General features: G+C 39.2%; 1 protein-coding gene across 3 annotated transcripts in view; it reads left to right on the top strand.

Moving 5' to 3' along the window:
• cuedc1b (CUE domain containing 1b) overlaps positions 1-11,360 on the top strand; it is a 95,731-nt gene extending 84,371 nt beyond the window's left edge. For all 3 annotated transcript variants that reach the window (XM_039756685.1, XM_039756683.1, XM_039756684.1), the window contains 4 exons: positions 4,392-4,485; positions 4,571-4,629; positions 4,724-4,796; positions 7,600-11,360. In XM_039756685.1, coding sequence (XP_039612619.1) covers positions 4,392-4,485; positions 4,571-4,629; positions 4,724-4,796; position 7,600 — 227 coding nt within the window. In that variant the 3' untranslated portion in view covers positions 7,601-11,360. The remainder of the gene's footprint in view (positions 1-4,391; positions 4,486-4,570; positions 4,630-4,723; positions 4,797-7,599) is intronic.
• Positions 11,361-15,930: the final 4,570 nt, after the last annotated feature.

Below are 15,930 nucleotides of genomic sequence, written 5' to 3'. Positions count from 1 at the left end.
TTCTGTAACTTAAAAATAAAATAACTTTTGAAATTCTTTGTATGTTGTCTGGTGTCAAGGTCCTTTACCAAAGCTGATCCCGTCATCCAAGGGGCACCGTTTAGGTAAGTTAAAGGGTGTGCATTCTGGATATTAAGGAGGACTCTCCCAACCTAGGGCTCAATATGGTCTTCGACCATCACTGCCTTTAAGTGTCTGACAAATGTAATTTTATTTAGTTGGTTTTGTATGGTAGGAAACCTTGCATACAGGCATGCATGATGTCCTGTAGCTTTCCATTCCCATTTGCCACAAAACTGATTTCTTACCTAAGTAATACATTTGCCTACTGTGTCCATGCATTAGAATATTTAAGTTCCATCTACACAGAGTATGACTGCACCCCTCTCCTTATTGAACAGAGTATATTATGTTACTAAAATGAATCTCAGGTTAAAGGTTATTTTTTCTTCAGTTTTTTTTTTTGTTTTGGCCACAGTTAAAGTAAATGTTAATCAACTAATTAGGCACATGATCACACCGGCGTGTTTGGCTTGTAGTATGGAGTCTGGGGTGGTTGTGTCCCTGTTTGGGGTTTTCACATGGATCTGCATGGGTTTTCTGTGATTTACTCCCATTGTACAAAGGCATGAAGGTTGTTTGAATTGGCGATACTAAATTGTCCCCGAATATGTTTATTAACTCTGCGATGGACTGGTGTCCTGTCCAGATGTTGTTCCTGCTTATGTCTGTTGCTTGTTGGAACTGCCCCATGTCCTGCATAAGCAGATCTAGAGGATGGATATATAGATGGATCAGTGAACACCAGAGTCTGTCCTGCCCAAAGCAACTCTCCTTTGCATGTCACCTAAGTTTATACACAGACATAGGTATACTCTGTATAATTTTAATTAAAAAATATGTCTTTGATGATGCAAATAAATAACAGAAAACATTGTAACTGTCAAATCAGTTATCTAACTCCCACCCAAATGTTATGCTATGCATACATTTTCTAACTTGCTTATTTTGCCACGATTAAAGTATGTTGACCATCATTTAAAATGCAATGTTTTCTGTCATATAAATATTGTTAATGGTATTTGTAACGATGATTTACTTGTAAACTTGACCTTTAGGCCAATTTAGACTTCCTAGAGCTTTATGCTGAATTGAAGCCTACATTATAGCATCAATCTTGCAGAAATCCCACAATCCCTGTTCTGTTACAGGCTTTAACAACATGAACTGGCTGACCATTCAGGAATCTTGCTGTCATTCCTCAGCCATGTCTTGACATCTGTATGGGATAGTATAATTAAGTTGCAACCCAGATACTTAGAATTTAGAATTTAGAACTTAGATACTTAGAATAAGGTTAGGATGAACAAGATGAGGTGAATAAGCAATTTGCAGCCAAACATGTTGCGATAAAGGCACCAGCACAAAATGAATTTGCCTTTGTAAACAAAAAGCACTTTCATTTAATTAATATATTGTTATTATTATATAAAATGATACTTCTTGCAATGCACTCAGATGCATCATCAGTGATATTTCCCTGGGTCGTAGGGTGTTTTAAGTCTTATGAACATCATACACACTCGCCTAGGCGACCCAGCTGGGGATGATCAGGCTCCAACTTGAGTCTGAGCAGCAGTCTGCCATGGTTCACTCTGCTTTATCCACAGCCTCCTCTGTGATGTCTTTGATGGCTCCCCTTTTAATGGTGCCTGTTGTGCTTAATTGACTTAGGGCCGTTGCAGAAGAATTTCCCAATGAACAAGCTGCATCCTGCTTCTATGGGCATGCACAACGCCTGTGGTCCCTTGCAGCAGCACTCCTCAACCAAACCATGATGCTCATCTTTCTTCCTCTTATATGCCTTCTCCACCCGGTCTTCCCAGGGAATTGTCAGCTTAAGCTTGAACACCTGTCTGGATGACATATAGCAGAATTATGTCTGGCCTAGACATGGTCATTGAGATAATCTCAGGAAATCTGAGCCTTTTTCCCAGGTCAGCCATCAGCTGTCTGTCCCTAGTTGTTCCCAAAATGCCTGACTGCTTCTGCTGGTGAATACATGGTTCTCACCTGCTTTAACAATGGACATGGTTGTTCTACTTCGATGGGATAGTTTGCTCTGGGTTATGGCTCTATAAATGGTGTCAGCTACTGTTCTGATCACCAGGTTGTGCTGCCAACAATAGCACCCTTACTGTATATCAGAGCCTTTGAGCAACAGCTGAGAATCTGCTCCAGCATCCCTCTGCCTTGGCACAGATGATAAGATGGCGATTCAATTTTTCCCTAGCAAAAGAGGTTAGCAGGTGTTGGATGGATCTTGTACACTGAATGTATCAGGAACTTTGGGCACTGGGGCTCAGCTTGCCGCCAACTGACTCCAAGAGATGTTTCTGTCCTCTGCCCTGTCCCATTTGGTCCAGGCACTCTGCTAACATATTCTTACAGCTTTACTGACATGCAGCTCCTCAACTCCAGCTCTTACCTCCTTCTGGACTAGTTTGCTCCTCAGCTTGCCTGTTGCTTTGTTGTAATGGGTCGTCTGGAAACTGCTCAAGCCTGCCAGTCCTTTGGCCAGTGTACCTTTGTGATGAGGTATGTCAAGGGTCTGTAGCAGTGTGCTAGGTTTTAAGTAAAAACAGTTCTCTGTGGATGCAGAAATGGCTGAGAAACTGGGCTGCCATGGGTTTATTCTGTGTGGGAGTGTGCTGATTGTTTAATTGGTCAGCTGTTCCACATCGGCACTCTTCAGAATGTAATTAGGGCGCATCTCCCACAGAAAGATAAAATGAAGCCTGAGTAGGAAGTAGGATTGACAGAGAAAAAACAAAAAGAACAGAGCCTAGAGTCAGGGAAAGGTAGATAGTGGAGGACAAGATGGGCGATACTGGACTGCTGATCATTTTACAGGGAGCAGGATGGAGGAGCTCTGGGAGTTGGCTGCGTTTGCAGAAGTGGTCTCAACATAGCTACATCCGAGAGGAGGCACAGCACACTGGGAGCTGCAGTGACCGACAGAGTAGGTCATTGCAGGTCTACAGGTATTGTTATAGGTGGCAGATTTTGGGGATGCATAAGGTTATGTCTGTGGGACACCCATGTCACCTGACAAGGACCAAAAGTGAGTATGATAGAGGAACATGTGTAATTTTATCTTTTTATTTGGAATTTAACTTATTTATTGGCTTTTTTAACCTCCACAATAGATGCAGATGGGTTTATTTAAAGGCTATTTATTGAGTATGTATTATGGAAGAAACTTTTTTTTTATGGAATAGATGCACAAAGCACTTTTGCACCTTTCTCTTGCTTGGTTTGAATCCTCATTACACTGGCTTATCTTTGGTACATGACTATTGATGCTCTGGGTTCAAGGGAGTATGTGACCTGCAGCCAACTTTGACATCACAACCTTTCAGCCCACAGTTCCTCAGTAGAGACTGTGCTTGTTCAACAACAGTCTATGCTCTCCACTTTCTTCCTGTCATCACTTCAGTTCCCGCATGACAGACCTTGAGATTAGTAGACTCCCTGTGCTGGTGCATATTTACAACTAAAAAACACGATGCTTAAGTGTTTTTGGCTAACATTATTGCAAAATGGTCCGAACTGAGCTCTGCTTCCTTTATTTTATTAAACAGTGTGAAAGCAGACTTTAAGGACATGCCGTATGTGATGGTTGGCTTCTTGGCAATGTTGTAGTTGTCAGTTATGCCATAAAACACATAGCACACCTTTTTTATACACAAAATAGATACAGCAGTTAACTTAAGTGTTTGCATTAAGTATATTTACCAACATTGAAGACGGCTGTCTTGAGAAAACATGTTAGTCAACTGTAATATAACACTGCTTAGGATAAAGTGGGTTTAGAAAAATGGATGGGCATCAGAATGAAATGGCTTATGCATGTTTCCGAGTGTAAACAAGTTTTATACATGAGGCCCCAATTCTTTCACCTCTACACCACGCAACTTCCCTACTGCACCTATAAGATAAAAAGAAAAGATCTTTGTATTTGTTTGACAATTAGCCTTGATGCCGTTCTTATGCAGGTGTGTTGAAGATCTTGCTACTGTGAAGACTGGGGGTCTTAGATTGCCATCACTGAAGGTTTTTAAGGTTTTGGCAAGAGCTTTCAAGATTTTGTTGTGGGCAGTTCAGTTTAGTTGGCTAAGCACTCCCAAGGGTGGCATTGTGACCTTGAAGAGTCTCTTATCCTTACAGTGCTCCAGTTTTTTAATGCTTACACATGCATGGAGCACTTTGTGATGATGTTTGTTATAAAATATATTATGTAACATAAAGGTAATTTCTTTGTAACTAGATACTGTATATGGTATCAGGAAGCTTACAATTAACTTCACCTTTTTATGATATACCCACAGCCACAAGAAAAAAGCTATTTGAAATTGCCCGAACTTTCTCAGAGAAGACAAAGATGAGGAAGCCGAAAAGGAAGACCCTGTTAAAACATCAGTCGTATCCTTTTCACATCTGTTTCTTCCTGTAACGAGAATAATGTATATAAGCAGAGCAATAGTATTGTTCTTAACTAAGCGGGCAGCCTGGGGAGTGCAGCCTCCACTGCCAACCTTTTGGACGATGTAGAAGGAAACTCCTGTGGTAAGCCTTGCTGCCCTTGGCAGTTATTTTGTAAAAATAGCCATTAGCCATGCCAACCTCCAAATAATATTCTGTTTTATTGTTTCTTTTGTAGATGAAGACACGCTGACCAGAAGGCAGCTTGCTGTACAAGAAGAAGGGAGTCTACACAAAGAAGGGCTGTCATGGTGAGAATGAGAGATTTCCTGTTACTTCCTTCTAAATGGGCTATGGCTCACTGTGACCATCTCTGTTGTTTTTCGCCATTGATTTAATTTCCTCCCACACGTTTTTTAGACTGATGCTTAATATGGGTCTGAGAATCCATTCTTGGCCTATGTTTATTTACAATAGTTCTCCTTTTGTTAGCAGCTATTTTTTGTTTTTTTTAATAACTGGGGAAATGCATATTTAGATGCCAGTAATTCTAGACAGTGAACTGTGTCAACTGAGTTTGCAGCATAGTATGCTATAATTCTTATATTTATTAAGCATTTGGGATATTTAATGCAGGTAGTGAAGAAGAGTCAAGCACCTTTACTCAGAAAGGTAACTCGGTTGAGGTTATACACTGTTTAATGTCCAGTTCACTCTGGAAGGGAAAAGCTGTAGTCACTTGCCTCTTGTATTTAAGAAGTTGGTCTACTCAATACATCTCACTGTTTCAGTCAGTCACCAATTACAATCAATCAACTACTACAATAATATTACAAAGAAAGATTGAAAATGCTTTGGAAAAATTAAAATTAAGAAAAATTGTAATGAGAAGGAGTATAGATGAATCTTTACAGATGCACTATGGCAATATTCTCTGCCACTGATGCCAAATACATGAATATACTAATTTCAGATTACTTGTTCACAGGTAGATATGCATGGAGGAATATCCAACTATCCATCATTTTGTAAACCTTCTTAACTCAATATTAGGTGAATGGGGACTGGGTCCTATTTTGTCATCGTCAGGAATGAAGTAGGATCCAGTCTGGATGACGCACCAGTCCTTTGCAAGACACACTCATATTGGAGTTGCCAGTCAGTTAATATGCATATGGGAAGAAACTGGAATTCACAGAAATAGGTCCAAAGACAGACACTGGTGACGGAACACGCAATCAATCCCCTAACAGCCAGCGGCCAAGTCAGGATTTGAACCCAACACTCTGAAGCAATGAGGCAACTGTAGTAAAGGACGAAAAATGATCTACCTATTTATTTATTGAATCTCATTTTACAGTTGCAGTTAGCTGTACCAATCCATCAAAGAAAACACACTTTTTTAACCATCTTAAAAGATGTCTCTAAACCGTTGAAATGAGGAGTAGTTTTGATTACATCCCAATTGCCAGTTCCCCCACAAAATATTTTCAGTTGCAAGCTTCCAATATACTAGACTTTAGCAAATACAGCAGCGTTGCAACTAAGAATTAAGTCAAGTATTGGTAACATTTATAAAACTAATATAGTGATGGCTGTCAACACTGGTGAAAATGGAAACTGTATATCTAAGAATTTAAATTGCAAAAATCACTAGCATAATTGACAGCCTAATTCAATGTTTACTTTTTTACCATATCTCAGGCCTTAATGCCTTTTTGTTTTAACAGAGGACAAGTAAAAAAAAAAGAATCACACTGCATGTTGCAAAAGGAACATATGACCATCCTTCTTGAGAATATGATAAACAGAGACACAAAACACAGGTTGATTTCTCAAAAAAGAAGAACCTACACTGCTGAGTAATTTTAGTCCAGATCAGCTGATTCTTATATACCATAGGAAACTTACACTTATAAGCCGAGAGCTTTACATTTTTAAAGATAATAATTAAAATCGCCCTGGGCAGCACAGTCGAGTAGAGGTAGTGCTGTTGACAACTCCTCAGCAACTGTTTGCACCCCTAGTCTTCCCTGTGTCAAGTTTATATGTTCTCCCTGCTTCTGCATGGATTTCCTCTGGGGGCTTCGTTTTCTTCCCTCTATCCAAAGACACGTGGCCTGTGTTGGCTAGGATTGGCTCCAGCAGACCCCCGTAACCCTGTGTTAGGATATAACAGGTTGGACAATGACTGACTGATGACTATTTTATATACTGTAGTTTGAGTATAGGGTTGTCCAGATCTAATTATGCAATTTGCATTTCGCTATAACTTAAGTTTATTACATAGAAAATCACCTGAACAATCCCGGACCATCAAGAAGTGTGCGAACTGACGACATGAAGAATCGCCTTTGCGCCAAACTGGAATCGTCCCCACATAAATCAAAGTCATCCAGACGATCTGGATCTGCATAATTAGATCTGGACCACCCTGTAGAGCTATCTATACTGTACTGCCTGCCAGTAACACAAATGAAAAAACCTATACAGTACAATGTACTAAATAATCAATTGTAAAATGTGACTACATCAAGGCAAGGGCCAGCCTGTGAAGTAGAAAATGAAAATGAATTGATGACAAAAGGCTGGTCAAAACATTACTGAGTTCATTTCACAAACGTTAAAGATTAAAGATAGCCAAAAAAGCTACTTTCCAAAGAAATTAATATTCTGTCTCTGGTAAGCCTTTTTATGTAAAAGTTCAGAACTGTAACTCAGCCTGAAATAACATGGCTACTTTGAGTGGCAATGTAATCAATTGGAACAATAAACTGGCAAATACATAAACAATAAAGAATGACATTAAAACAAAATTTAAATGCTGATGGAATCTTTTAGGAACATAAGGCCACAGTCAGAGGGGTGTGAAAGCTGCCCAATTCAAGCCTTGTTAAGGCTGTGTCGTTAAATCTGATACAATTTACTGGAGAAGGCTTATGCTCTCAGTACAGAATGGTGTCATGTACAAGGTTTGTTTTTGGTGTAAGCCACATGATTTCATGATTGGACTCTGGCATGTTGGCTTTGCAGTGATAGATTGTTCTCTTCCGCCAACACAATCTCCAAGTTTCCCTCACTTTCTCATACTTCTGTTATTTCTCTGTTTTCTAGATCCCCGAGGTCTCAGCTCTTTGGGACATCGATGCTGCAGCCAAGTTTGCATTAAGTGGGTGTATCAGCTATATGACGTCCTCCTGTCCTAAGCAGCATTCTGCCAGATTTTATTCATCAGCTGTCTTAACCCTGGGGCAGTAGCTCTGTGACTCATCAGGTCTGTCGTCTTGAGGAACGACATTAACACAGGGCTCTCCTGCTACTTGTTGATCCACCTTTTGCTTTTAACGCAGAGCTATTTTCTCATTCTTTTTATTTTCCTTTTTAACATAAAACAAACAAAAAAAGAAATACTTTTTCTTTAACTGCCATTGCTCCAGGAAAATGAGAGTGCATTATTGAGTTTAAAGGTATGATTTGGCCTTGGGTTATTCAGCATGCATGAGGTGAGGTGGCAGCAGAGCTTTATTAGATCATTCAATCTTTACTTTTGGAGCCATTGGAACATGGCTTAAAAAGGCTTAACTCTTTCACACAAAAGGCAATGTCGACAAGTTTCTTCAGAAGGTATTAGGTGAAGTGAATGTCAATAGTATCAGCCATTTTGTTTGATGTGTGTATTTGTTCCTACAAACAAGCTCTTGAAGCAGTGTGTACCCCTGTTCTGTTCTGTCATGTTTTGAGTATTCACCTTGCCTACTTTGGTGCTGTAGCCTGACTTTACGAACAGATACTGCTTATAGCTGCACCTTTGTTCCAAGAGATGATATGGGAGATGGCATTAGAGTAGTACCCATTATTTTCAGAAATTAACATTTCCAGTTGCTACTGGGAAAAAAAAGTTGTTTTTTTTTCCCATATTGTAGGTCTCTGTGAGGCTAATATCACATAAAGGTACAGATTTCTATAGTAGTCAGTCAGTCAGCAGCCGTCATCTGCTACTTATCCCTGAGCACGGTGTGCGAGTGCTTATGTTGAAGTTGATGCCCACTTATCAGTGTAGCCCTTTTTCCTTTGCCTTTGTCTTACTTTTCATAGACTCGAACATATTTCAGAGTTGCATGCTGCAACGGATGCAAATCCAAGCTACTTGCACACAGAATGTTTTTCAAAGCTAGCCATACATGCATTTAAACTGCATTAAGGAAGCCATGCACTGGCTTGAGGTCACTAGAGAAGCATGTGGAGACCCCGTGAGCAATCATAAAATCCACCTGGCACCATGTTAAACAGTTTCCTTCAGAGACATGCACTACTCCGACAGTGCCTTTCTTATTTTTTTCTGAAAAATCTTGAGCTCAAGGTCAGTAATTCATTATTTTGTCTCTCAGAGTGACAGAGTGTAGCGGTTAGATAGATGTATATTGTTTTGGGATATCCAAGTTAAATCTTTTCGAGCCCCATTTATTTCACCAGACTTTATGTAATCAGTTATGTGCTGATTGCATGGTGCATCTCACAAATGTGACGCAAAAGAAAGCAGTGCAACACTTGGAGTGTTTAATGTATGTGGGGATACCAAGTAAGCCGATGTGTGCTGAGACCGTGCACTGCCTCTGCTTTAGTTATAGTGTCCTGCATCTCTTGGCTTCTTTTCTTAAATCCTGGTCCATTGATAAGTGAAATAACACAAAGCAGCATTTGTAAATATCAGTCATGCATGGTGCCTGTCTGGATTCTGTGTGTCATTCCCATGTAAAGCGTTGCAATGCCCACTTTCCAGTTGACGAGCCAAAGCAAACCATGTCTTAGCATCATAATTTCTTTCAAGCAGAAACTGATAATTTAGGAATAAAAATGATCATACAGAGTGTAGCTCCTGGGCAACAGTGAGCCTATGCTTTGACTTTCACAGGATTCAGTACATCAATGATAATGATAATGTGCCTCAATGGCACACAAGCAGCAGAAGCCTTCGATTAATGCATCACATCATAAGAAGGACTTTTATTTTCAGTATATGGAATTGACTGCCTGCCTCCCATAATGGCAGCATCAAGTCTCAGGGATATTCATGCTTCTGTCCTGCCCATGTCTGCATATTCAGATCAGAGAAAAGGTAGGAGGCATGCACATTAATGTAGCTTAGCTCTGTTCAGAAACCAATAGAAGATATCACTGTGAGTTGTTCCAGACTATGACATGTTGTCTTAAAGTGCTTTTTTCTTATCTTATTGCATCATTAGATGGCATCCCCTCATTACCAGTAAATGTCAACACTGACCATGAATGCTAAATTTTGCTTTTCGATTATAGACAGGGCATTTGAGATTCAAGTATGGTTTAAGAATATCAAGTGTAAAATGACTTTTGGCCTGACTGTAAGTCACCTTTAGATTTGAGTGTTAGTTCACTGGACACTCTTTCCATGCACTTGTTTACATATAAAGGTTTCAATTTAAGAACACCACTTCAAAACTTATTAAACTTTTATCTGAATCAGTTCAGCAACTGTAAGAAAACTAGAAAAACATGAAGCATCTAAACACACCCACCTCAGTGAGTCATTTTGGCATTAAGCTTAAGAGGATTTTGGAAACCTCCAAAAGGTGAGATGCCATGTACCTTCAAAGCTCCAACTCTGAACGGATGACCCGAGTTTTAATTTAGTGTGTACTTCTTTAAGTTCTGTTGGTAAATTGAGAAAGGTATGGTGATTTTTTTTTTTTTACCATGGTACCAATGTTTTCATGCAAGTCTGAAATTGTGCAGTAGCGTCACACAGTAACCTCAGTCTCTGCAACTGAAGAGGCTGGTTAGCTTGCAGCCCCATTGAACTTAACTAGTCATCCATGATAACCACAAACACCATACAGGGGTAGAAAGTTGGCTTTAGGAATAAATGCAACACAAGAGAGAGACCAAAAAACCCAAAGAGATAAGCCAGCCCAGTTAGAAGTTTCAAACACAACTATAGGAGAGGTTTAAAGCAATCAAATTCTATTATAATGTTGTTCATGAAATATAGCGAGGGGTGGGAGAAGACAAGAAAGGGCCAGTTGTCACTAAAGAGATAACAAGTAAGCGTGAGGTCCTAAGGGCCCCCACTAATATGCCTCTGTGAATGCAGTAACATAGGACTGTGTTCTTCTTTACTGCAAGGCTCACCAGGCCTCAGAATCTTATCAGTTGCTTTTCCCCTTGCACGACATTCTTTTGTTATTTTACTTCCCATGTCACAATAATCACTAAAAGGAGACAACTCGAGACTTTCATTTCCACTTGATAGGCAAGTGTGCGATTCTGGATTGGCTTCTGCTTTTAGCTGCTAAGGAGCGGCTGTTCCAGAAGGTGACCTTCCCAGCATGCTCCGCTTTAGCTGCCCCAGCAGGAGCACTGTGCTTACTGAATGTACTAACTGAGGGTTTTTGTCAAGAGTGGCTGTGACTCCCTCTGTGCAAGAACTCATATTTATGGTTGACCTTTTATGGGTGGGGAAAACATGCAAATACATGAGAGAATGTATTCTGATGTACTGGTTTTAAAACTTATTTAGATGAACGCAACTTTTTAGTCAAGCTGATACAGTCTATTAAATCTGCAGGTCCTCGTTCAGGAAGACAAGGTCCTTCTTTTCTAATCCTGAAAAAAATGCATTTAATAGTAAATGTTTTTAATAAAATATCAGAATGATTATATCTATTGTATTACTGATGGAATGATAAACAAAAAAAACCTGAGTTTTTAAAGTCCTTTCAACCTGTGAAGGCTTTGTGTGTGATTGTTGTATTTTACAAATTATTTCAAAATTGATTTTCTTACGTCTAAAAGAAAATGTTTATTAGCTATTGATATATTAAAGTGATGTTGTATTCTTCTGTGGTTTTGCGCTTGTTGTTTGTTTTGCAGCGGGTGTCTTGCTGGATACTGTATACTGGAATAATTCCCACTTGAGTAAGGAGCTGCATTCGAAGAGGTAAATGATTCTCTGGCGGAAGAGGAGGTTAGGAGCATCCACTGATATAGCATGTTGACACAACCCCCCACATGACAAACCACCTCAGGATCCTAGATTAGGACATGTAACGGGTGACACCTCCGCACCACACTAGTTCAGGTGGAACAGTGTGAGGTTTTTTCTGGCGGCTGGAGTGCCAGTTCTGCCACCAACCCCAAAGTTTTCCCTGCAGTGTGGAAGGCCTGGGCTGATCGCTAAATGGCACTTCAAACCAATAAGCGTTTCATGCCTGTTTCAGTAGCACTCAGCCTGATTGTAATGCCAAGGTAACACAGGCTCACACAAACTCAGGGGTCTTATCATGTGACTCAGCTTGACAATGTCTTGCTTGTTGGAGGAGGTCTATAATGATATATGGTGAACATACAAACTGCACACAGGTTGCCCCGTAGCAGTTTCAAACCAGAGGTCAATGAGACAGTAAATTTTTGAACAGTTACTAATGTGACTTACCATTTGCATTCCAGTGCCTTGTGGGAGTTTAATTCTAGTAAGGTGAAAAATAGCAAATAGACATTGAACTGAGAATGTAGTCTCGTGAGCCTAATGTAGGTAATACATATTTAGACAGAAGTATATAATTATACTTGTAATAACTAATGCTTACATTCTGCAGCCTGTTTGTTTGAATGAATAACACAGTCATCATGATAATACATATAGGGAGAGAGAAATGTATAGAATACTAATGTCAAACATAAAAACTGGAGTGATCATTTTTAACTGCTAACTAAATAACTGCAAGAGCAACTCAGACATGTGAACTAACAAAGAGCAATGCAGGAGAAAGAGTGACAGCGACGAATGTGTTTCTTTAAGGGACAAAGGTAATGTAATTGGTTTAAATTACAGAATACAGAAGATGGCAATGAAGTGCTTCCAGATGATATAATAATATAATAATAATATTTAAGAAACGGCTAAAAGCAAAGCCTGAATAGTATGAATGTCCTACATTTTTTCAAATGTATCGGAGGATATTTTTGTGTGTGGTAAAAGCTAATTTTATAGTAATAACCAGTTGTTTATACAGTGGAACCTCGGGTCACAACTGTAATTCGTTCCAAAACTCTGGTCATAACCCGATTTGGTCGTGACCCGAAGTAATTTCCCCCATAGGATTGTATGTAAACACAATTAATCCGTTCCGGACTGTACGAACTGTATATAAATATTAATTTTTTTTAAGATTTTTAAGCACAAAAATAGTTAATTATACCATAGAATGCACAGTGTAATAGTAAACTAAATGTAAAAACATTGAATAACACTGAGAAAACCTTGAACAGAGAAAACTAACCTTGCAGTCTCTTTTAAAAATAAGCCCGGTGCATTCTTTAACTGCCTTCTTGGTCTGTCACGCTCCCTCTCTCTCTCTTGCTAGCTCGCTGCACAGGGAGAGACTGAACACGTGCAGAAATCATCGGCGTGAGACGTTCATGACCTGAGGTTCCAACGTTCCAGAAAATGTATTTGGTTTCATTTCTTGTATGGATTTTGGCTAATTCTGCATCTCAACCATAAAAGATCAAGATTTTGAATAGAATACAGCTGGGACTCCAACCCAATACTTGTGACTTGCAGTTGGACACGCTTCCTTCTGTGCTAATGTGCACCTACCATCGAATGACGTTCTGGCTGTTAAATGCAACATCATTGTGATTTTCTCCCTTTTTTCCCCTGATTAAATTAACTTTTTGGTAAGGCTGTTTTTTTTTTTCTGGGCCTTAAGGCCGTTGGTAGATCAATTAGCGAATACTATTTAGGTTGGTTGCAAGTAGCCAGAAATTTCTTGTTAGTCAGTTTTGGAGAGGCAGCTTTTTATATCTGTCTATTATAATAAAAAAAAAAATCTTGGGACGAGATGTGACCTTTTGAGAGACTTTTTGGAATGAAGTCCCGCGACACGGAGACTTTTAACTTGAGATTCTTTCTAGTCACGCTAGACTAACAACCTTCGGAAACACGTCCCGTGAGGCGGTGGCTTTTTGCCATGAGATTCTTTCAAGTCACACCCTATTTACAACTATTTTCAAACAAGACCACGGTCATCTAACCTCCGTCACAAGCGCTATATAAATGTAATGAATTATTATTATTATTATTAGTCGTGTGAATGCTTTTGTCAGACACACTTCCTGCGCTCTCGGCTCTTATAAATTTTATCAAGACAATTTTATACTTTCTAGATGACACGTCAACGACTAAGCAAAGAAGAAAGAGCATGGACAAACATTAGAAAAAGTTGGTCTATGTATTAGAGAGAAAGAAATGATATTCACTCATGGGCAGTTATACTTTGCGTTGTCACGATGCAAGTCCAAACACGGAATCAAAATTTAATGCGATCTTGAAGAAAAGTTAATTTCAAATATTGCTTTTTTACTGAAGTTTTAAAGTTAAAGTGAAAATAATGCATATGTAACAATTCCCATGAAAATAACAATCTCTTTAAATTGTATATCCAGTTAACCAAACCCGGGGGTGGGCAAGCGAAGCCCCCTGGTACTTTATATATAGATTTGCAGTATATATAATATATATAGATTGAGTTGCCTCTAGTAAATCATCTTAACTACTCTCAACACTACAGTATATTTCAAACATTTGTTATCTTGAAACATTTTTTAAATTGAAAGAACTGGTAAACTAGTCTAGAGGATCAATCACTGACCTCTCTGCCTAATCCTAAGTGTTACATTTGTGACTATGAGAATGTTATTTTCCAGGAGGATGGAATGCATTAGGCTATCATTAATAAGTGACTTATGACATGATCAGTCATTTTTGTTTGTGATGCACAAAGTGAAATGGTAGCAGAAAAATAAAATCCACCATGCATCAGATGTCTTTCCTGTCATACATAAAAGAAGTCACATATCCAGTTCAGAGTCAGCAATGTCAAGTGTGAGACAGTAGCCATCCTTGGATGGACTGCACACATCCTCCCTCACTCTCACTGATATAAGGTCAGTTACTAGTCATTAGGTAGCCTAATGCTTGTGAACAACCAAGGTATCATTACAAGGTACTAAACATTCTCAAAGGCTGCTCAGTCCAGTTTAGGCTTCTGAAGGACTAGAACGCATCGGGACAGCACCAAGTATGTAACAGGTTTGTGTAACATTCCAGTCCATTGTAGTGGTCACTACAAGTAAGCCAGTCTTGCATGTGAGGAGAAAGTACAATAACCCAAGAAAAACCCACAGTGACACAGGAAGAACATAGCAATTGTGCACAGGGAGTGCCCAGGACAAGATTCAAAACTGGGACCATGATCAACAGTTCTATGCTAAGTCAAAATTGGTCAATACTGTGCTGTGTAAAACACAAGTAAGGAGTATTTTAACCCAGCACTGATGTGGAGCAAACACTCAAGTGAATTAACTGGCAGAGCTAAAGGAGATACTCTGCAACTTGGATGGATATGGCTGCCGAGGTAGTGGTTAATTATTACTAATTATTAGCGGTTAATTTTGTTTTGTGGTGCTGCATCAGAATTGAACTCTGTAAAAATATTAATGATTTTGTAACTTCTCTGTAAACCTGCTGAAACAACAGGCAGCCTATACAACATACAGCTATACAGGAAAAGTATGAAAAACAGCCTTATAGAACAAATGTGGTTCTGTGAGCAAATGTTTTACTTGTGCACTCTTCTGATTATGGTCTGTAATTCGGTCATGCTTTTAATGCTTTGAAATGTGACAGTTGCATAAAGTGACTGAAAATTTGTCACCAAGCTACACTCCAGGCTTGTGAAAAATATTCTAAATTTCCCTCCTTTACAACCAATGAGTACACCTGCCCAAGAGTGAAATGTTTCCCGTTTCCTTTCAAAATGGCTTAAATTCATGGGGATGTGGAGGAGTCAAACTGCAGGACGGGGATGCCGGCCCATGTCACCTTCATTGTGTTCTTTGGTTGGTGTTTTAAATTAGCTTGTGAAGGATAACAACTCTGAACCCTTCATCTCATCAAATACTCAGACTGGATGACTGTCAAGAAAATGGCTGATGCACTGTAATGTTACTGAAACTATTCAAGAGCTTTCCTAACCTTGTGTCATGGAGCAAAATCCTGCAGAAAAAAGGCCATTTATGGAAGAATACAGTGTCCCTATGAAAGTGTACACCTCATTGGCGTTAATGATATCTGTGACATTCAGCCAGCTATGATGTCATTATACTGTACCTTACATGACAACAGAGTATTTGTGATTAGAGATGCATCCAATAATGGAGCAAGCAATAATGCAGTGTATGCTTAACAATAAAGTGGAGCACACCTAGAGCAAAGGTAATGAACAAGCAGTACATATGCAACATTAAGATATTAAAACCATATAAATATCAGATAGACATGTAAATATGTATGAGGTGGAACAGATTTGTCCTCTGCTAATCAAGGGCCCAATGTAAAACTTAAAA

This window comes from Polypterus senegalus, chromosome 6, assembly GCF_016835505.1.
Source record: "Polypterus senegalus isolate Bchr_013 chromosome 6, ASM1683550v1, whole genome shotgun sequence".
NCBI lineage: Eukaryota > Metazoa > Chordata > Cladistia > Polypteriformes > Polypteridae > Polypterus > Polypterus senegalus.
Note: the sequence above shows the minus strand (reverse complement) of the source record. Positions and strands in the feature narration are given on the sequence as shown.